The sequence below is a fragment of the Apus apus genome, chromosome 15, assembly GCF_020740795.1.
Source record: "Apus apus isolate bApuApu2 chromosome 15, bApuApu2.pri.cur, whole genome shotgun sequence".
Taxonomy (NCBI): Eukaryota; Metazoa; Chordata; class Aves; order Apodiformes; family Apodidae; genus Apus; species Apus apus.
In genome coordinates, this window is record NC_067296.1 from 1,055,349 (window position 1) to 1,075,636 (window position 20,288).

A 20,288-nucleotide genomic window follows, 5' to 3' on the forward strand; every position below is an offset into this window, starting at 1 on the left:
CTCTGAAGCTATGCCAGACGTGGAAAGATTGTAATGTGATGTCTTTGAGTCAGGAGAATCCATCCTGGCTGCTGGGAATTTCCAGCCTCATGACTACGCAAAGCCTGGCTGCATTACTGTATGCTGTTTCCAGTGTTTGTGACAACAAACAATTGATTCAGAGGTGTGCTGAGAACCAGTGCTGATGGGGAACGTGCTTTTTACTGGAAGGAAGTAGGTTTTGCACTGCACCCTTTGACAAGAGGCTGTTAGCTTTATCTTGGTGCTTACTTCTACATTTCTCTCTAGTGGAGTGTTTGTAAGCATGTGAAATCAGTGAACATAGCTTAGCAGCCCAGGCATTTGCCTGAGTCTTTCAGAGGTGGCGTTTAAAAGAAAAAGGAAATAAAACAGAAGTCTGGCATTCTCAGGTTTGCTTCAAGTGGCTGAGGGCAGAGAGTTCCCAATGATTAAGGCCACTTACTGCTTCTTAAAGCTACTTCCCATGCAGCTGTCCCTCCTACAGAACATTCCCTGCTTCTCATTTTCTCCACTCATGGCTGAGGCTGGGCAGTGCAAGGCACTGGTGTTTGCTCTGTTCTTTGTCTTTTATATCTGGTGTAGTTTTCAGGCTTGAAAACAAGCCTTTGGCCTCAGCCCAGTGAAGTGCCAGAAAGCCCCTGCTGCAGAGTTTCCTGCTCAGATAGAGTTGTTTCCTTCTGCTTAGCCAGTGTGCAGAACGGAGCTGAAGGGCTGCTGTCACACTTGCTGTGGAGTGAGCCTGGAGCTCCAAGTTCTCTCGTTGCCTTAGATTGCTGGGTTTGTGCTTGCCAGCATTTCTCCAAGTATTTTGTACCCGTACTCCCCACACCCCATGAGGTAAACTGGGGGTGCTGGGGCACTAGGCTGGAGCAGGAAAAGGGGTGTCTGGGGGCTGGGTTCAGTGGGGTGCCTTGGTCATCCAGCTGGAGCTCCCAGGCCTCCACCCAGGCTGCAGGTACTTGCAGTGGCTCAGCACCAGCTCCTGTGCCGTTTCCGAAGTCTTGCCATTTTGCCACATCTCTACTGGGAGACTGCCTTTTCCCTCAGGAGTGGAAGGGAGGTGTTCCACAGGCACAGGAGTTTGTCCAGGTCCTTCCTGGAGGTGCCAGATCGGAGCAGAGTCACTGCCTCTGATAGACAGGAGCCTGAGCAGGACCTGTGGCTGCACCAGTTGTGTGGGTCACCAGGAGACACTGAGGCCTGCTCAGGCTGCAGCTCCTGTTTGAGCAGTCACTGCCCTCAGTGCCAAATGAGTTGCAGGGTCTGGCTGGGACCCAGTTTGGGCCAGACTCTGAAAAGGCCCCTGGCTGCCCAGCACAGGAGCTCCCCACTTAGTCTTCATTTTACTCCATCTTCCTTCTGCAAAAAGCTTTCCAGTTTGTGGGCTGAATCATCCTTCTGAGTGTGCCTGTGCTCTCTCCTTACAGCTCAGCCACCCTGACCTGGTGGAGGGACTTGTTCTTATTAATGTCGACCCATGTGCAAAGGGCTGGATTGACTGGGCAGCATCCAAGGTGAGATTTGCTTTCCCCTGCACACCTCCTCTCTGCAGTGCTTAATGAACAGTGTGTAGAGTAAGAAGAGGAAGGACAGAGTACAGGAATTTGTCAGCTTATGGCAAGAACTGTACAATCTCGTTTCTCTCCCTGCTGCACTCTCAGCCTGGGTGCAGTGCAGCCTCCATCGCAGGAGCAGGGGTGGGTGTGATCTATGTGAGTGTGGAATCCTGGTAAGCTGCTCAGAGATCAGTGGCTGTTGAGCACTCAACTTTCCTCTGATTTAGTACTCATTCTTGCAGGCTTCATTGGGCTGCGGTTGAATGGATCTTTTAATTATTCTTTCTTTCTGCCCACTTGTGGTTATTCAGGGTTCCAGGTTGCTGGAGAGCTGCCTGTTGTGCACTCAGAGGCTTCTTTGGAGCCTTGCACCCCCATCCCAACCTTCAGGCATTTGTTTTGTATATTGCTTGAACAGTTTCTTTGTTATTTTCTTTACTCTGAGGAGCTGCTTTGAAGTTTGTAGTGAAACTGCATTTCCCCATTGCTCTTCCTCCTCCTCACTCACTGTCACTCTTCAGTTTTCAGGCTGGACAACCAACATAGTGGATATTGTCTTGGCGCACCATTTCGGCCATGTAAGTACCCAGCAGGTGTTATTGTAGCCCTGCAACTGTACACGGAGCTCTAGCTTCTGTATGTAGCTGCTCTGAAATAGCTCCAGCACATCATGTCAGGGTTGCCACAGGCAGTACTACCTCCTCTGTATGGCAAGCTTGCACCAGGACTTGCACACTTCAGGGAGCACGTGCATCCTCACACTTGCTGTCTCCAGACTCGAGGCATGTGGAGGAAGTGATGTCCCACACACTACTGCTGGAGCTGCTGTCTCTGTGGTGCCCAGGCAACTGTCTGCAGAAGCAAGTGGCATCTGGTTCTCTGTAGCCAGCAGGGGAGCATTTGGGCCATGTATAGATCACAGATGGACTGGGAGTTAACAGTAGGATACTGTGTGTGTGTCCAGGTGTTGAACTGCTGCATCCTGCTCTTTGTTTTCCCCTTCAGTTTCAGCAGAGGCAAACCAGCCAATCCTGACAACTTTGGATACAGCAATGCCTTCTGTTTGGGATTTGCTGGCTCCCAGCCAACAAGCTTAGTGGGCATCTGAAAGGGTCTGGGCTCCTGCACACCATGGGTGACATACAGCAGGTCAGGCCTTGCCCTGAAGCCCTCCTGCAACCTCAGCACTGGCAGGAGTCACCTGGCTTCCCCCTGCTTAGGGCACATGCTGTTCTGGCCCCACTTTCAAGGCGCTTCATTATATGTAGAGCTTCCTGGCACTCCCTTTTCTCTCCGTCTCGCTCTAGCTCTCACTGGAATGCAGTTCCTTTGTAGAACTGGTTGTCAGGATTAAATTTTCCTTTTGCCCAGTCTTGGAGCTTACCTATAAAGCTTTGCTTCATGAAGAACAAGGATAAGTGGAAGCCCTTCCTAAAACAGAATGATTTATATCTATAGAAGCATTACTGAGGCTCAGGGGCTAACTTATCCCAACTCAGGATACCTTTGCACTCCTGCAGCGGCATGTGCACTGCCATTTGGAAAAGTGTAGTCACTTAACAAAGTCTGGCACTTGACAGTCATGTCACAGAAACACTGTATCCAAGGTACTAATGCAGTGTGGAGTCACTGCCCTCTGTGCTATTCACAGGAGAACAATGTGTATGGAGGCAGTTTAGTGCTGCAGTATTTTTATGAGTGTAATTTCTTTACTTTCAAAACGATTATCTTCCCTGTCTTTCAATTCTGCTTTTGTACAGGAGGAACTGCAGGCAAATCTAGATTTGATCCAAACGTACAGACTTCATATCGCACAGGACATTAACCAAGATAACCTTCAGCTGTTCCTCACCTCATACAACAGGTACAGGACACCTTTTTCCCTGCTAGGTTGCTCCCATGGCTTCCATGCTCAGTACATCTGCTGCTGTATGTATTACTCTGTTGGATATTATGCCATATGAACCTTTGTCCTAAGCCTAGTATTCAGCCAATACCCTGAGCCAAGCTCAGGCTCATGTCTGGGTTCACACCTCAGTAGATCATCTCTCCAGGTTCACAGCAAGCTTGCCATGACAGCAAGGATCCTGGTTCCTGACAGTTAGTGCTGGGGCTCCTGCTCATGGCATGACACAGGGAGTGATAACATGTTGCCTGGGTGCTGGAACCAGCGCTCCTGGTTGGATTTTTTTATGCTCCCACCATTACCAGTTTCCTCTGCTGATTTGATGGAGAATTTTTCTGTTTTGTCTTTCAGTCGCAGAGACCTGGAAATTGAGAGACCAGTTTTGGGCATCAATGAAAACACTGCAAAAACGCTCAAGTGAGTTGCTGGGGATCAGCGTGTCCCAGTGACTGTGCAGTCCCTGCAGCAGAAAAGCTGTTGCTGCTTCTCAGCAAGAACCCCACAAGTCCAAGTGCTGGGAAGACTGTCAGAACTGTCCCAGGCTTTGGTGCAGTGCTGTCAGCTGGAGCTGGGCAGAGAGATGTCTGGAAGCCCTTTTATTAGGAACACACTGAGGTTCTCCAGAAGGCAGGATCAGAGGAGTAGGGGTATCCACCCAGCAGTCACTGTCCTTGCTGAGCTGTTTGGTTGTTTTGCATGAAAAATGAGGGAGACAGGTTCTTGTTTGTTGCCACTGGCTGCCTTCCCCCACCTTGCCAAGAAAGTTCCTTGCACAGGTCTCCCAGGGGTGGCACTGTGCCTGTGTGTTCTGTTGGTCAGGGAACACTGTGGTGTTCTCCCACCCTGGTGTTGATTTTTTTTCACCTGGGAGGGGATAGTCTGTGCAGGGTTCAGCTGAGAAGGGACAGACACTGGAGAAATAGTGATAATCAGCACAGGGGAAGAATAAGTACATCTTCAGATTCAAATAATAAATTTTCAGATTCCAAATAAGAAAGCAAAAGGGGTAAGTCATCTCCAGCATGTAGAGCACATGAACGCTGCAAATTGCAGTGCTGAGGGAGGATGCCTGGGCTGGACAGTGCTGCTCAGGCTCTTCTCTTCACTCCTTGGAAATTATGTGGACTTCTGCTCTTGCCAGTCCCAGGAGTGTTTAAGGCATCCACAGCCAAACCCTCTAGATCTTGACTAACCTAAGAGAGGTGGATTTCCCTGCTTGGTCTCCAGGCAAAGCCAGTTGTGCTGCTCTGTGTCATGCAGGCAGCTCCAACTCTCAGAGCACTGTCTGTCCATTCAGATGACTCACAGGGCTCTGCAGACCCCAAAATACTTCTTTTGGAAGTGTGGATCTCTGTGCCAGTAGACTTGCATGTCAACCCTCTGTCTCCTTAGAGGTGGTTCTCCACTGGCTCTGAGGTCTGTGCCTCACAGCCTCTCTCATCTCATTTTTGTCAAGACACACAAGTGGGGCCTTTAGCCACCCCTTTCTTGATCTGTAAATGACTGGTGTAAATTCTCAGCCACTTGTTTGGTGTCCTCCTGTATATGTTTTCACATTGATCTCTAATTGTTCCCCCAGAATTACAATACATTAAAAAAATTGATATGAAGGCACAGATCTGCCAAGGGGAGGCTTTGATATCATGACATTTTTCAATATACCCTGACAGCTTTTGTGTTTCTTTCTAAAATCCAACAAAAATACAGTGCTGGACATTAACCAGCCTAAGGGCCATTACACACCATGGGATGTGGTTATTCTTAAATTGCAACCAGACGTTCCCTTCAATGAACGTGCCCCCTTTTGCAGCCTGGGATGGTGTTTCTCTGAGCCCTAAGCCCATCTTTTAGCATGTGTGGTAGCTGGTGTGTGTGGAGGGGACAGAATAGGTGGGTGTGCAAGCCTTGGAGGATGGTTTGGTGTGACAAAATGCTGTGGTCTGGTGGCAGCTGGGGATTTTGCTGAGCGTTTGCTAACCTCTCGTGAGGTTGTTGGTTCCAAAAAACCTTCTCAGAAATCCCTCAGATGCACTGTGAGTAACATCTCTCTGTTCTGGGTTCTGCCCAGGTGCCCTGTCTTGCTAGTGGTTGGTGACAACTCGCCTGCTGTGGAAGCAGTGGTATGTAACCTGAACTCTTTCCTCTCCTGACATGAGCCCCACAGATCACTTGGCAAACCTGCCTGGCCCAGCAGGGCTTTCACCTTGCCCAGAACTAAGCACACAAAGCGGCTCTTGGTCCAAAGCTCTTGACTAGTCTCCCCAGCTACTGAGCCCTGTCATCTGTTCATGGGAGAGCCAAGGCTGGGGAGATCCATGGCTCTGCAGGGCAACTCTGAGGTGAGGATGGCAGGATCTGAATGAGTCCTTGACCAAGTCCCCATCACGCTCAACAGGTGCTGCCGAGGATCCTGCCAGGAACCCACGTCTTTGCCCAACTCTGCCAGGAGTTGAGTTCAAGTCACAAGTTACTGTTCTCTTCCTCTTGTGCTGAGGCTGCCTAGGGTTTAAAAATACACAGGTCTGTGGTGAGGAGTCACAGAGCTCTGCAAAAGCACTGCATTGTAGGGAAGGCAGCACTTAGAAACATCTCCTTCCTGTTGTTCTCTGCACACACCTATAACCCACTTCCCTCCCAGCACAGTTGTAAGTGGGACATGGCACAGGGCAGTGTGGTTATGGTGGATGTTGCTCCTCCCCTTCAGCCAGTGACTGGGGGAGACCAGGGGTTTGTGAACAAAAAGACGTTTTCTTAAGAAACAGGGAAGAGTGTAGGAGTCTCCCAAAGCAGTAGCTTGGACCTAGGAGCTGGGTATGGAGAACTGCTGCAAGGCTATTTCTGATGATGGGGTGTTGCCTTCTTATCAGTCTGTTTGGTCTGCAAGTCTGAGACATTCTCCAAGATTGATTTTGCTAGTATAATATTCCTGGGGATTCTCATTGTTTCCCAGCCACAGCTGGGGGATGGAAGAGGGTCTTCTGGATCTTGGCATGCTTATCTGGTTGCCTGGGTTTTCAGCTCATAATAATCTCCCTTGCTGGGGTTGCTTTATAGGGTTCCCCCACCTTTTCCCTTTTTGCATAGCCTGACAGAGAAGAGGTGGCTGTGGCCTCCTTTTATGGCCAGAGGGTGGAGCGATCTCCCTCCATGCTGCTCTGCACAGAAGTCTTCTTCCCTCCCAGTCTTGCTGTCAGAGCCCAGAAGGTGCTCCAGGGTTTCATGGCACAAGCCCAAAACCAGGGAATGATTTCCCTCAGAACAGTGACATTCCGTTGCCACAAGGTCCTTTTGGATGGGAACACCTGCCTGTCCTCCCTCCATCTTTCATTCATTGTTACAAGAGAATCATAGAATGGTTTGGGTTGGAGGCACATTCAAGATCATCTAGATCCCACCCCCCTGCGTGGGCAGGGACACCTCCCACCAGCCCAGGTTGCTCCAAGTCCCCATCTTCCTCCATGCTCTCGTGCTTTCTTACTAAGTCCTTCATGGCCCCAGAGAAGCTCCCACTCCTGAAAACAGTCGCTGCTTCTGGTGCAGCTGCCCCACATTTTACATCAGACTCTCCAAGTTTTCTGTGTGATGCCATGTCCTTCTTTCCTCCCTTTTTTTAGGTCGAATGCAATTCACGTCTTGACCCGACCAAAACTACCTTTCTGAAGGTGAGTGCTGTTCCACTATCATTCCAGCCTGTACAAAGACATTATTTTTGCTGAAGCCAGCTCCACTTAGGTTTTTGTGTTCCATACATTTAGCTGTAAGATCTTTCTGGAGAGTCATTTAGGGCTGTGTTCTCTCCTGCATGGAGCCTGACTTAGGAGAGAAGAGTTTGTCAGGAGATCCTTGAATCCTGGCTTAATGGCTGTGTCTCTGTTATTTTCAGGGAAGACCTGCTGAGGGTGGGCAGAGGTGCCCTGCCTCCCCCCTGCTCTGTCAGCAACAACAGCAGTTTCTGGCTTTACCCCAGCCTTTCCCACCCTCACCATGTCTCCAGAGCATCCCAGACAGCTGCTGTGTAGCAGTGTAGTGGCAGGTTTGGGAAGAGCAGCAGGAGAGCCAGGATGGTGGAGGGTTACTCCTGCACCTCTAGGGAATGGCCTGAGATCTCTTGGTGATGCAGCCTCCAAGGTGCTGGGTTCCTTCAGCAACAGACTCCCTGAAGGCAGGTCTCCAGGCCTTGCTTCTGCTTTAGAGGCAAGATGGTGGAAGCCTTGTGTAGCAGTGCAGGCTGGTGCCCTCAGCCCCAGAGGGGTGGGCAGCACTGGCAAGATTCTGAGGTGGTCCTCCTGGGGTGGGAAGGATAGTTCAACCTCCCTTCTGTTTCTGTTGCAGATGGCTGACTGCGGGGGCCTCCCCCAGGTGGTTCAGGTGAGAAAAGCCTCTCAAGGGTCCCAGGCCTTTGAGCTGTTCAGAGCCCCCTGTGCTGCTCACGCTAAAGCCACACTTTCTGTTTCCACAGCCTGGCAAGCTGACTGAAGCCTTCAAGTACTTTTTGCAGGGAATGGGCTACAGTAAGTGGCAAACAAAATTTTCTGTTTTGGAGCGGGGTTGTTGTGAAGGGAACTTGGCCTTTCTGGTCCATCTGAGCCCATTGGCATCTGTGTCCCCACCCATGAGTTAGTTTGGTTGCCAGGAGATCCATCCATGCCGGAAAATCAACTAGTGTGCTAACCAGCCCTAGCTAACCAGTGTTGTTCCCTGCCCTTTGTTTGATCTGCAGCTGGAGTGGTGACCCCGTTTTGGTTGCTGGTGTTGGTAAAACCTTGTAAGTCTGTCTTTGTGCCAGTCCAGAAAAGCCTGCTCCCAGGATCAGTGACTCTTCAGAAATGTTCTGTGCACACCTTCTCCAGAGGGGAAGGAGCTAGCAGTACAGCCTTGTGGCTGTGATAGGTACATGAGAGCTCTTTCCTTTCTCCTCAGCCATGACTCTTTCTTTCAGCCTCTCACCAGGGGTAGGCAGTATCTCAGAATGAAACCCTCTCATGGCAGAACAGAGATCTGGGTGACTTCTGAGACACCTGGGAAGCCCAGAGGGAGCTCTGCTTTGATCCAGTGCATGCCCTGCCCTATGGCTTCCTCCCTGTGCTTGGAGGCAGAAGACATTGTGTCCTGTGTCGGGCTGACAGGCGCTCAGTTGCCCTGCCCTGGGTACTCCTGGACTGGGGGACCTCAGGGGAGGGGCTTCTCAGTGCTCTAAAACAAGTCAGCCCACACTGCAGCGCCTTGTCACAGCTCTGTCTTGCCTGCCATGGGCCAGGCCTAGGAGTTCCTTTCTGTGGATGATGAACCTTCAGAAGCTGGGATTACAGGAGAGGCTGGTTCATGTGACTGGTTAACCACTAGCATGGCCACCATGGCAGCCAAGACACTCCCAGTGGTCTCCATACAGACAGAAGGTCTTTGCCAACTCCTGGGTGTCAGGGCTCAGAAGAAGCTGTCCTCTTCCTTAGGGCTGTGTGTTGTTTACATGAACATAGTAGGACAGTTGTGTTCTCCAAGGCTGGCCAGAAGAGCCTGGTCCTGGAGGGGAGAGTACCATCTGAGATTACTCCCTCAGCCTCACAGTTTGAGAGCATCTCAGTGTTCACATCTCTTGTATTCCTGGTGTTAGTAAGGCCAGCAGGTGCTGAGGACTTCAGCAGCACTTTGGGGATCAAATCTTTTGCAATTAGGATGCACAGCACTGAGCACAGGGTAATTTTTTACTTGCAGGCTTAGTAGCTAGTCCCAGAATGGGTTTCCCTAACTTTGGTGGGCAAGACTCTGTCAGCAGTGCTGAGCTTGGCCAGCAAGGCCTCCTGCCTTGGAAGAGTAAGAGAGGAGTGAACCAGCAGGTTGCCATTTCTAGAAAGGCACAAGCCAGTTCCTCAACAGCTACTCTGTTCCTTCTGCACATTGTGTGAAACAGTTTGGACCTGCCTGTGCTGACACTGCAGGTGGAAGGTAGTGCCTTGCAGGAGGCTTGCATCAGAAATCTGATGCTGTCAGCACAAGGAATTGTGTGGATTTCTGTTCCATACCTGGTGTCACAGAGTATAGCCTAGTTTCCCCACCAGAGGAGGATGACATCTATGTCTGCTGAGCAGTTGTGTGTGCAGTGGGGAGGCAGGGTCACCAGTTACACTGCAAGTCCCAGCTAAAGGCACTGGAGAGAGCTGGCCCTGCTGGAGTTTTGAGTCAGCTTGCCATCCCCCTGGGATGCTGATCAGCAGCTGTTTTCACAAAGACTGGGAGCTTTCAGTGCAGTGTGTGAGCTGGGAGCAGAAGGCAGAGTAGCCAGGGATCCCAGGAGCAGAGCAAGCTGCTAGTCACACACTGCAACTAATCAGCTCTTTCCTGTATTCACCCCTTTCCTTGTCTCATGTTGTTTCCAGTCCCTTATGTGCAGCTCAGCCACCTAAGCACTGAGTCAGGTACCTCCAACTGTGCATCTGCCTCGGCCCCACTCGTGTTCTGAGTTGAATGATCCTTCGGGTGCATTGCTCTGTCTCGGCATGTCCTGCTGCCAGCTGGGCTGATCATTGTACAATGTGTATGCTATGGTTTTTCAGCTTTCATTTGTATTTTGTTGATGGTTGCATGAATGTGGTTTTCTAAAGTAACGAGACTGACTTTCAAAAGGTCACCTGTACAACAGCCTGCACAGACACTTGCCATGGCTGCACTTGCAAATGATCAGTTACACCTCTGGCATTTGCTCACCTTGGACCTTTTGAAATTGGGCCTTAAACATCTTGCTTTAGACGTGCAAAGACTTAATTTTGGCAGTGAAGAGTGAGTTTTCTTCCGGAGGGTACAGCTCTCTTTGTGCTTACCCAGTGACACGTATCTGAGTGACTGTGGTTCTGCCCTGGGGACCTGCTCCCGTTCTCAGCCGCGCTGTTCTCTCTTGCAGTGCCCGCAGCCAGCATGACCAGGCTGATGCGCTCCCGTACCCACTCCTCCTCCAGCATGGGCTCTGGGGATAGCGTCCGCAGCCACTCCCACACCAGCAAACATGGTGAAGGAAGTGCTGGAACCCCAGAAGGAATTGACCTCCAGGATGCACCTCAAACCATGGAAGTATCCTGTTAGGCAGGAGCCCCTCTTCTGGATTCAGACAGCTCCGCTCGCCCCCACTGAACCCACTCACAATCTAGCATTTCATCCAACATGGCATTAACTGTTCTCCCTAACTTGTGCATGCCCATCTGAACTGCCACCTCCTTGGTAGTCTGTACTTGGCATTACTTTGGTCCTTTCTGTATGCCCTTGGCATCAGTCTCTTTAAAACTCGTTAACATTCCGCAGTCTTAGTAAGTCACGTTAGTGTACATGCTGATACATCTCCTGTCTGTGCTGCATATCAATCCAGATGACAGCCCTTGTCTCCCCTGTTCATTTAAATATAATTTCTGTGGCTTTGTGAGGTTTAGAATTGCTTTCTAGTTGTGCTTCTGCTAAAGGACCCTTGTGGTGCAGTTGGTATGGCATCTGTGGGATGTGGGAAAGCAAGACCATGATGATGGGGAACTCCAGGTGCTGGAACAGGCCGTGCTCCTTGGCAGAGCTGTGCCTGGAGTGCAGGACCCACCAGAAGGTCTGTGTGTTCCCAAGTCTCTTGGCATGCCAGGCAGCCGTAGGGAAAACAAATGGTCAGAAATACTGTCTTGGTCTCATCTGTGTGTGTGTGTTAAGAAGGAGCAGAGTGATTTCTTACCTGAGCCTCCTGAAAGAGCAAATCAATTAACAAGTAAACTTACACTAACTGAGGTGCACTATTAACCGAGTACAAGGGATTAACCACAGCAGCCCTGGCTACAGCCTGCCCTGCTGCCCCTCTGCCTCCCTTGTGGAAGGGCCAGGTGCAGGTAGCCCCTGGTCACTGTTCTGCCCTGGCACCTCTGAATCTTTAACACCAAGGAGGCTGTGAAATGGGCAGCAGTGCCCCTTGCCAGTGGAGATCCAGGAATCTCCTGCACTGCCAGCGCTGCTTCCCGCTGCTGCCAGCCACAGGCAGGGTGTCTGCACAGGGCAGCAACTGGGGCCCAGGAAGTACCAGGGAATGTCAAAAACTACCAGCCAGCAGGCACACAGGTCAGAGGTGTGAGCAGGGAATGCCTCTGTGCAGGTACTATTTACTGTCTTTGTGGAATTCACAATCCTGCTGCTTTTTCCCATCTGGCCCGGACACAGAAGGCGGGAGGCGAGTGCCTGCTGCGTGCCAGGGTCTGGCTGTTAGTGGGAGAAAAGGGATGAGTGGTCAGGCTGCTACAGGTCTTGATAGATGAGCAAAACCTCCTTTCTTAGCTGTTGAGCAGTCCTGACTGGGAGCCAGCTCCTCTGAGGGTCATGCTCATCTTCTGCTCCATTTCAGGTAGGGAATGGGACTGGGAGGCTCTGTCTGAGGGGGACTTTGTACCAGTTATTAAATAAAGCTATAACTGAGATTCATTGTTACTCTGTGTGCCTGTGGTGTTTGTTTTTATTGCCATGACCTGACACTCCTACTGGTTTTGTCAGTTTTGGTGACTCCTGCCATGAGGCAAACTTTCCCATGGAAGGGGTAGCACTGGCACCTCTTGCCAGCCATGAGGGAGCAGCGGGGTCGGGTGCCCCCATGTCCTCTGAACAGGCTGTTGAAAGGCACTGGAGAACTGGCTCTGTGAACATGCTGCAAGAACCTTCAGCTTTGTCCTGGTTTGAGCTTGTCCATTACAAGCTTCAACTGAGTGGAGGGGAAGGACAGGTTTGCTGCACACCAGGACCCTCCCCCCCCAGCTGCTGTCCCCGAACACGGGTGAGCATGGGGAGCCACATGCCCGGGTGAGCTGTGCTCTGCACTGGTGTGTGTTAGGGGGGATAGAGTTAACCTGTGAGCCCTGTGACAAGGCAGTGTGGTGGCAGGGCAGGACAGAGGGCAGCTCAAAGACAGCCTGAGCCTTGGCAGGTCTGCCTGCAGCCACGTCCATCTGCAGCCACACACACAGGTTGGGTGTTCGATGCAACTGCTGCTTCATCTTCACCTTTTGAGACCCAGCTTTTGCTCTCCAGTTGCAGTCCTCTTACTTTCACAGAAAACAAGCTGGGACTGCAGAGGGGTTAAACTGTTGGTGACAGATTAGTCATCCCCCCCAGGGTGGACTCCTGCAGCCTCCTGCTTTGGGGAAGGTCTGTATAGGAAGCAAGACAAAGTGTTTTTATGAACCACAAATTGAATCAAAGGTGAGAAATGGGGAAAACTGGCCAGTTATATTAGTGAGTGTGCAATGATATGATAAAGTGATTAAATGACCAAAAATATGTGTGAGTCTGTAGAAGACAGGAGACTACCAAAGAGATCAGGCCACCAGGTACCACGTGAAGTTCGTTGCAGCTGAATGCAAGTGCTGGATCAAAGCAGTGTGCTCAGGAGCTGAGCTGATGTATGTGCAGCACTGCTGTATTGCCAGATAACTGCACTGAAAACCTCTTCTTCCTCCAGTTCCCTTATGAAAATGCAGGAACAGACCAGAAGAGTGGCAAACACAAGATTAAAATGGCAATTAAATGAGTTAGAGGAAGTCAAACCACAGTAGGGGTTGGTGTGAGCTTGCTGAGTGATGTTTGTGATGATGTGGAGCAAGACTGCTCAGAGCTCCAGGCTGCCTGTGGATAGGGAACCCAGAAGAGTAAATAGATGAGAATGTAGCAGTTTGGAAGGGGGCACAATTAAGAAGAGCATTTTGTTGCTATGGTGGTTCATAGGCATAAGCAAGGCAAGATTTTTAGTGAGGGTTGTCATCTATTTTATTACCCCAAGGATAGCTGGAAAAAGTAAATTTATTTTCACATGAGCAAGTGCTTTTCCTAAATACAAGTTGAGAAATGAGTTTAATAAAGCACAAAATGTTTCTTTGGGTGGCAATAGCAGTGCCAACCAAATCCAGGAGCAGAGCTTGAGCTCAGGACAGGTGTCCCTGGGCTGGGATCCTGGAGCACACGGGTGCTGGTCCCACTTGCTGCCAGGGTGGGAGCCCTGGGGGGACACAGTTGGGCAGTTCCACAGCTCAAGGCACAGCACTGAGGTTAGAGTCAGTCCTGGTGAAATCCCCAGTTGTTTCCTAGACCACTTTCTTCTGGCTGGAGCTGGCAGGCCTGTGCTGGGGGCTCAGCCAGGGATGTGCATGGGGGTGGACCATGTGCCTTCCAGCTCTCCCACGCCTTTAGGACTGAGCCACCCGTTGCTCGAAACCTTGGGACAAACTCACTCAGAGGCACTCCCAGCACAAGCTCCCAAATCTCTCTATCTATCTGCATCCTTTTCTTCAGCAGCCCAGGTGAGTCTTACTGAGCTCAGCTCTGCCAGTAGGTTCTCTGGGGTCACTGATGGAAAAACACTTCTGAGCTGTGGGCTGAGGTTTTGGCTCAGCTGCAAGGCCTCTTGTGCTGGAAGGTGCCTTATGTTCCACAGAAAACCACAGTCTTTGCAGGACAGCAGCTTCACTCCACCCACCCCAGTCCCACAGCCCCAGCTGTGCCACAGGCAGCCCCTGCCCACCCACAACTGCTTGTGCTACTTGGTGAAAGGGTCAGGGGCCAAACTCTTCTTGGCAGTGCCAGGTGATGCTGCCAGGAGGAACAGCCTAAACTTTTAAGTTTGGGAGGCTCAGAACTGATACTGGGATTTTTCTATTTATTTCCCTCTTTGTAAGCCAGGAGGGTGGTGCAGCTGTGGGATAAGGGATGGGGAGGGATGTCCATGCCTGGAGGTTTTCAAGATAGAGCCACTGTCCAGCTGGACACACATTGAGGAGGAAGCAGGACTGGGGACTTTAGGGCCTCCATTCCCCACACACTGCCACTATTTCAGCTTAACTCCTGAAACAACCTGCAGGGGTGGTTCTGTCGCTTGCTTGGAGTCTTGCCCACTGAATGTGAGGTGCAGAAGCTGTTATGTTACTAATGTTTTCCTTGCTGCTTGTGGCATGGGACTGCCTGGCAAGGGCTGCATCCTGCAGCCAAAGAAACCCACGGGGATGCTTCTGCCTGCCCTGTGTGTCCCACCCAGGCAGTAAGATAAGGCCCCTCTGCCCATCCCCACTGTCCAGGTCAGAGCAGGGGGGACTGGGGGCCCCCATTTTACTCACCAGCACTAAGCCCAGAAGGTGCTGGGCAGCACAGACCTGGGCACATGGTGACCAAGGGTTGTCCCACACAACCCTGGGGAGCCCAGTGGAACTTAGCCACCAGTTCCAGTAGCAAATGAATCTTCTCCCACCCATCATCAGCCCCTGGTGAGGCAGCAGTGGCCGAGGTCAGTGCAGGCTGAGCAGGGCCCAAACCCCAGCAGCCACACGACGCCCCTGCTGGCGGCTGCTTTCGTAAAAGCCCTTTCCCGTCTGCGTTTCACACCGTCACGGTGGTTTACGATTGAGCTGAAGCTTTCAAGGGTGCAGCGTAAGTGGCCACAGGCTGTTCAGCCGCAGCAGCAGCGCCGAGCAGGACACCCAGCCCTGAGTGGGGGATGGTGCCACATGGCTGGGCCCTCAGCACCAGCAGGGCTGGTCCCAGCCCAGGGTGCAGCACAGGAGGTGCTGAGAGCAAACCCCAAGGCCTTTCCTTGGGGTGGGGGGGATCAGAGCAGTCTGCTTTCGGGGGGGCTGCACTGGCTGAGCCAAACCATGTTTGCTTTGCAAAGTGACCCACCCACAGGCAGTCTGGGAAACAGAGGGATGTTCCCATGGTCAGAGGGATGTCCCCATGGCAGGGTGGTGGCAGCTGAGGGGACTTGGCTGGGTGGAGGCTGGAGCTGGACAGGGATGAGGATGGAGCTGGATGGGGATGAGGATGAGGATGGAGCTGTAGAGATGGGGCTGGGACTGAGGATGGTACAGATACAGAACTGGGGCTGCTCCCACACAGAACCTGAGCAGGCTGAGGGGGTTGGCTATGCCAGGCATGGAGCAGCCATGTGCTGGGGAGACACCAGCAATGCTGTGCAGCTCCCACTGCCACCCCCTGCATGGCCGTGCAGCCTCCCACCCACACCCCCACTTGGCCCGGTACCGAGGGCAGCACATGGTCCTGCTGCTGGGCCCCCCCAGAGGGTTTGTCCTGGGGACAACACTGATCCAACCTCAACCTCTGGGCCCTGGGCTTGGCTCTGCTCCTGCTCACCCTCTTACAGCACCCTAAGTCCAAGGTGACCATCGTGCCTGGAGTGCCCTCAGGGGTTGTCTGAGCCCTTGTGCCCCGTACGGAGCCCCCCGGGGCGCGCAGCTGAGCTGAGCAGCAAGAGAAAACCCGGCTCGGGTGCGCGCACGTCACAGGAAACCGCGGCAGCCCCGGCCCCTGCAAAACATCCGAGAGCAGAGGGACCAGGGTGAAACCAGCGGGTGCTGCGAGGGCGGGGGTTGCCCTGTGCGAGGGAGACCCACTGCACCAGAGGGACCCCCAGAACCTGGGTGCCCCGCGGGGAAGAGCCCGGCTGGCGCCTGCCCGGCCCTGGCTCCTGCACGATGGTGACAGCAGCGAGGGGCAGGTAAGCGGGGCTCACCCCCCCCCCCCCCCGTGTCCCCTCGCCGAGGGCAGCAGTGAGTCTGGGGGAGCTCATCCCTTGGGCGAGGGGTGGAGTTGGGATGGGGTGCCCCAGGGATGAGCCTGCATCCCCACTTGGCTGTGCCGCGGGGCTCACGGCTCCCCAGGGAGCCGACCCCTCTGCCCAGGGCCCAGGGTTCTGCTGGCGCTGGAGCTGACCCCCCCAGTCCCTCCTCGAGGCCGGGGGCCAGGACCGCGTGCTGACCCCCCCGGGATGGGGAGCCTGCCCAGCCGGGAGCGGCCCCTCAGGATCCCACCGACCGTGCAGCCTCCGCTGCCCGCCCAGGCAGGTAAGCGCCTGGCACCCCCCGGCGTGCCCCGTCCCCCTGCCCCAGGTGGGGCGGGCAGATCTCTGAGCCCCCAGACCCTCCCCGCAGCCCCCAGCGACTCCCTGGCCCTCGCCCTCTGCGACTTCCCCTCCGGCCCCGGGGCGGCCGCTGTCCTGAGGATGGGGGAGCAGCTCCGCGTCCTCTCCGAGTAAGTCTCCTCACGGGCACCGGTGTGCAGCCTGCGGTGGGGGCACCCCTCCTGGGCTCCCCTCCTGGGCTCCCCTCCCTGTCCCCAGCAGACTCGAGCTCTCAGGATGGCTCGTCCCCTTCCCCGCAGGGATGGGGAGTGGTGGCTGGTGGCATCCGAGGTGTCCGGCAAAGAGTGTCGTGTCCCCAGCAGCTGTGTGGCCAAGGTCAGGCACAGGTAAATGCTGGGATCCCCAGGACGTGCCCTGCAGCCCCGAGCCCTGCCCGGGCAGGACAGGCCCTGGGTGCTGGTGCTGGTGCTGCTCCTGCGCAGGTGGCTGTACGAGGGCGTCAGCCGGCAGAAGGCAGAGGAGCTGCTGCTCCAGCCAGGCAACCGCAGCGGGTCCTTCCTGATCCGGGAGAGCCAGACCCGGCAAGGTGAGAGCCCCCAGGGCCCGTGCTCAGCCCCAGCCCTCCCCCCTGGGGTGCTGGGCGGGCGCTGCTGGGGCTGATCCTGCCCCGCCGCACCTGGTGCCCGGGCCCGGCGCTTTCCCGGCACCGCTGCTCCCGCTTGGAGCTGCCAGGGGGAACGAAAGAAAACCCCCCCCAGCAGCCTTCCTGCAGCTTCTGGTGCAGCACGAGCTGGAAAGGCTCAGACTCTGACATGAAGCGAGGACCCAGCAGGACGGGGTGTCCCCGCGGGGAGGTCCTGCCAGGTGCCCCGTGCTGGGGCGGACAGACCTGGTGCTGCTGCCCCCGCGGCCTCCGGGGCACTGAGGGGCCACGGGGCAGGGACAGCCCGACCCTGCACGGCCCCCGAAGCGGAGCCTGGGGCAGAAAGTCACAGCCCCCGCTGCATGGGCCGTGGCAGCAGCTGCCCGAGGTCACCCCGTGTCCCTGCACTCCCGCATCCCCCAGTTTGGAGCTGGTCCCGCTGTGGGGGCAGCTCGCAGGGACGCGGCCCCACGGGGAGGAGGCGCTGCCGGGCCCCCCGTGGCGGTGCTGGGGGCCGGGGGGCTGGGGGGCTGGGGGCAGGGGGCAGGGGGACTGGGGGCAGGGGGCTGGGGGTCCGGGGACTGGGGGCTGGGGGGCAGGGGGGCAGGGGCAGGGGCCTGGGGGGCTGGGTACCCCGCCCCCGGCCACACGCCCCTCGCCCCCTCAGGCTGCTTCTCGCTGTCGGTGCGGCACGGCCAGCGCTGCTCCTGGGACTCGGTGACACACTATCGCATCCACCGCCTGGAGAACGGCTGGCTCTACATCTCCCCCCGGCTCACCTTCCCCAACCTGCACGACCTGGTGGACCACTACTCTGGTAACACCTGCCGGCCCCTGGCACCCCCCCCATCTGGGTGGGGGAGGCCTTGGGCTCTGCAGGGAAGGAGGGGGAAAGGCAGTGGGTGGTCCCTGGGTACCTCGGGGCTGGGGTGCAGGTGAGGGGGGACACGCTGCTAATGCTGCCAACCCCCCACCCAGAGTTCAGAGAGGGGCTGTGCTGCCCCCTCAGGGAGCCCTGTGCCACGGAAGGGGTGAAGGTGGCCCCAGTCCCTGCCATGCCTGCTGTGGTGAAGAAGCCATCACTCAACTGGGATGAGATCGACAGGTAGGAGGGGGTGAAAAAGGGGCTGGGGCTCCCCTCACCCCCCCACTGCCAGACCCACAGGGGGTCCGGGGCTGCCCCCTGACCACCCCGTATGCCCTGGTGCAGTTCCCTGCTGTTCTCAGCCACCGCGTCCCCACCAGAGGACTCTCCCATCAGCCTGGGCCTGCGAGAAGCCATCAGCTCCTACCTCCTCCTGACTGAGACTGCCACCCCCAAGCAGGGCCCTGTGGGGAAGGGGGCAAAGAGCAGCTGAGGGCAGGGCCCCTTTCAGCTGCAGCCCCACAGCAGATGCCCAGTGACAGCATTCACCTGGTTACAGCCACCATTGCTCACTGATGTGGTGGGAGCCAGTGCCCATGGACCATTAGCCCCGAGAGGGACCTTATCAATGTATATAAGTATCTAAGGGGTGAGTGCAAGGAAGATGGAGACAGGCTCTTCTCAGTAGTTCCCAGTGACAGAACAAGGGGCAACGGGCACAAGCTGGAACATGGGAAGTTCCACTGAAATATGAGGAAAAACTTCTTTACAGTGAGAGTGACAGAGCCCTGGGACAGGCTGCCCAGGGAGGCTGTGGAGTCTTCTTCTCTGCAGACATTCAAGACCTGCCTGGATGCAGCCCTGGGTAATGTGCTCTAGGTTAGTCTACTTCAGTGGGAGAGCTGGACTAGATGATAGAGGTCCCTTCCAACTCCAGCCATTCTGTGATTCTGTGATTCTGGGACAGCAGGGGACAGGCAGGAACCAATGCTGGAGGAAGGGGCTGCCTGAGGTCCCAGCTTCCCCCAGTGCTTTGGGATGTGATGTTTGAGTACCCCAAGCATCACCCAGTGCCCACAGGAGGAGAAGGCAGAGGTTGTACATAGACAGAGCCCTGCCAGCCCCATGGGCTGCCCCACATCTGCACTCCCACAGCAGCAGAGAAATGGGATACAAAGGCCCAGCAACCCAAGCCTGGTCCAGGTGAGGAACAGCCCAAAGCCATTAGACCTCTCAAGTTGATGCACAGTTTATCAGGGTGAGGTGTCTGTGCAGGACAGGGCCTGAGCGCAGCAGCAACAGCCCCTCATACTCTCACCACCCATAACTCACCCCTCTGCTTGTTGGGACCAGCAGCAATCAACCCTTGCACCTGAAGTAGCTGATTTTTAAACCTTTAAACGCATGGATTGCACTGGGACAAGCAGCAATAACCATTTATGTTAATTAAAGGATGTCTTGTTCACAGTTGAGGGTTTGTGAATAAATTGTGAACTGCCAGCTGCAGGTTTCCACCCACTGCAGCCTGGGCGGGGGGTTTTCCTGCTGTCCCCATCACCTCTGGCCCTGTCACCAGCCTTCCCCAACCTGGGGCCAGCTGATGGCCACGGATCAAGCCTGGTGGTTGGCCACCTTGCTTAGGGTTCTAGGAGCAGTGGGGAAAGCGGTGGGTCTGTGCCAGTACCAGATGATCCAAAGAGGCAGAATGCAAGTACTCGTGTCCAGCTGCACCTGTGGGCTCCTGGGGGCCCTAAAGGCAGCGGAAACCCCTCAGAACAGCAGCACACCCGGGCTTTGCTTTCAGCAGCTCCTTACCAGCAAAGCAGGGCCTGGTGCTTCCTCTGCAGCAGGAACTGGTGTAGCCACCATCCCGGTGCCTGGTGACAGCCCCTCCCTCCGTGCCCCGAGGCTGGGGCAGCAGGACCCCCCTCTCTGCAGCCTTCCTGCCCCCGACATGCTCGAACCTCCTCTTCATTTTCATGTCTGATGAGCTTGCTCTTGCAAACCCACCATCACTTTCTCATTTCCTTCCAGGCAGCGACCCAGAGCTTCACACGCCAGCTCAGCCACCGCCCCCAGCCCAGGTGTCTTTTTGGCACAGGACACAGGTCAGGGCTTGTCCCTCAGCCTTGGCCTTGTCCTGCAGCCAGCTGAGCCCCACACTGTCACCCCTGGACCCCCCCAGAAGGCAGCTCAGGGGGTTTTGCTTCCTTTATTTTTGCCATTAACTCATGTTGTGCAAATGAAGGCCAGATACTTTTCCTCCTCCAACCTGGATCCAGGTTGTTGGATGCTTATTCACCACAGTTATGGCTCTACCTCAGACTGGAGGCAGCCACACTCAAGCAACTTCTCTGCTACTTGTATCCTGATGCCTGATGAGATGGGAAGCACCTTCCGAGAAAGCCCCTTTGAGTCTTTCCCCAGCACCA

At 54.7% G+C, this 20,288-nt stretch overlaps 2 protein-coding genes across 3 annotated transcripts in view; both read left to right on the forward strand.

Moving 5' to 3' along the window:
• The window catches only part of NDRG3 (NDRG family member 3), a 58,375-nt gene extending 46,453 nt beyond the window's left edge, over positions 1-11,922 (forward strand). The window contains exons 8-17 of one of the 2 annotated variants that reach the window (XM_051633523.1): positions 1,449-1,535; positions 2,099-2,155; positions 3,338-3,441; positions 3,835-3,900; positions 5,552-5,603; positions 7,098-7,145; positions 7,816-7,851; positions 7,943-7,994; positions 9,858-9,896; positions 10,379-11,922. In XM_051633523.1, the coding sequence (XP_051489483.1) occupies positions 1,449-1,535; positions 2,099-2,155; positions 3,338-3,441; positions 3,835-3,900; positions 5,552-5,603; positions 7,098-7,145; positions 7,816-7,851; positions 7,943-7,994; positions 9,858-9,896; positions 10,379-10,557 (720 nt within the window). In that variant the 3' untranslated portion in view covers positions 10,558-11,922. The remainder of the gene's footprint in view (positions 1-1,448; positions 1,536-2,098; positions 2,156-3,337; positions 3,442-3,834; positions 3,901-5,551; positions 5,604-7,097; positions 7,146-7,815; positions 7,852-7,942; positions 7,995-9,857; positions 9,897-10,378) is intronic. The other variant, XM_051633524.1, reaches the window with a different exon arrangement.
• Positions 11,923-16,255: 4,333 nt separating this feature from the next.
• On the forward strand, positions 16,256-19,270 carry SLA2 (Src like adaptor 2). Its single transcript, XM_051633390.1, has 7 exons — positions 16,256-16,331; positions 16,377-16,518; positions 16,648-16,734; positions 16,831-16,934; positions 17,659-17,808; positions 17,970-18,096; positions 18,202-19,270. Exons 1-7 carry the CDS (start codon positions 16,256-16,258, stop codon positions 18,347-18,349), a joined length of 834 nt encoding a protein of 277 aa, XP_051489350.1. The 3' UTR covers positions 18,350-19,270.
• The last annotated feature ends 1,018 nt before the right edge of the window (positions 19,271-20,288 follow it).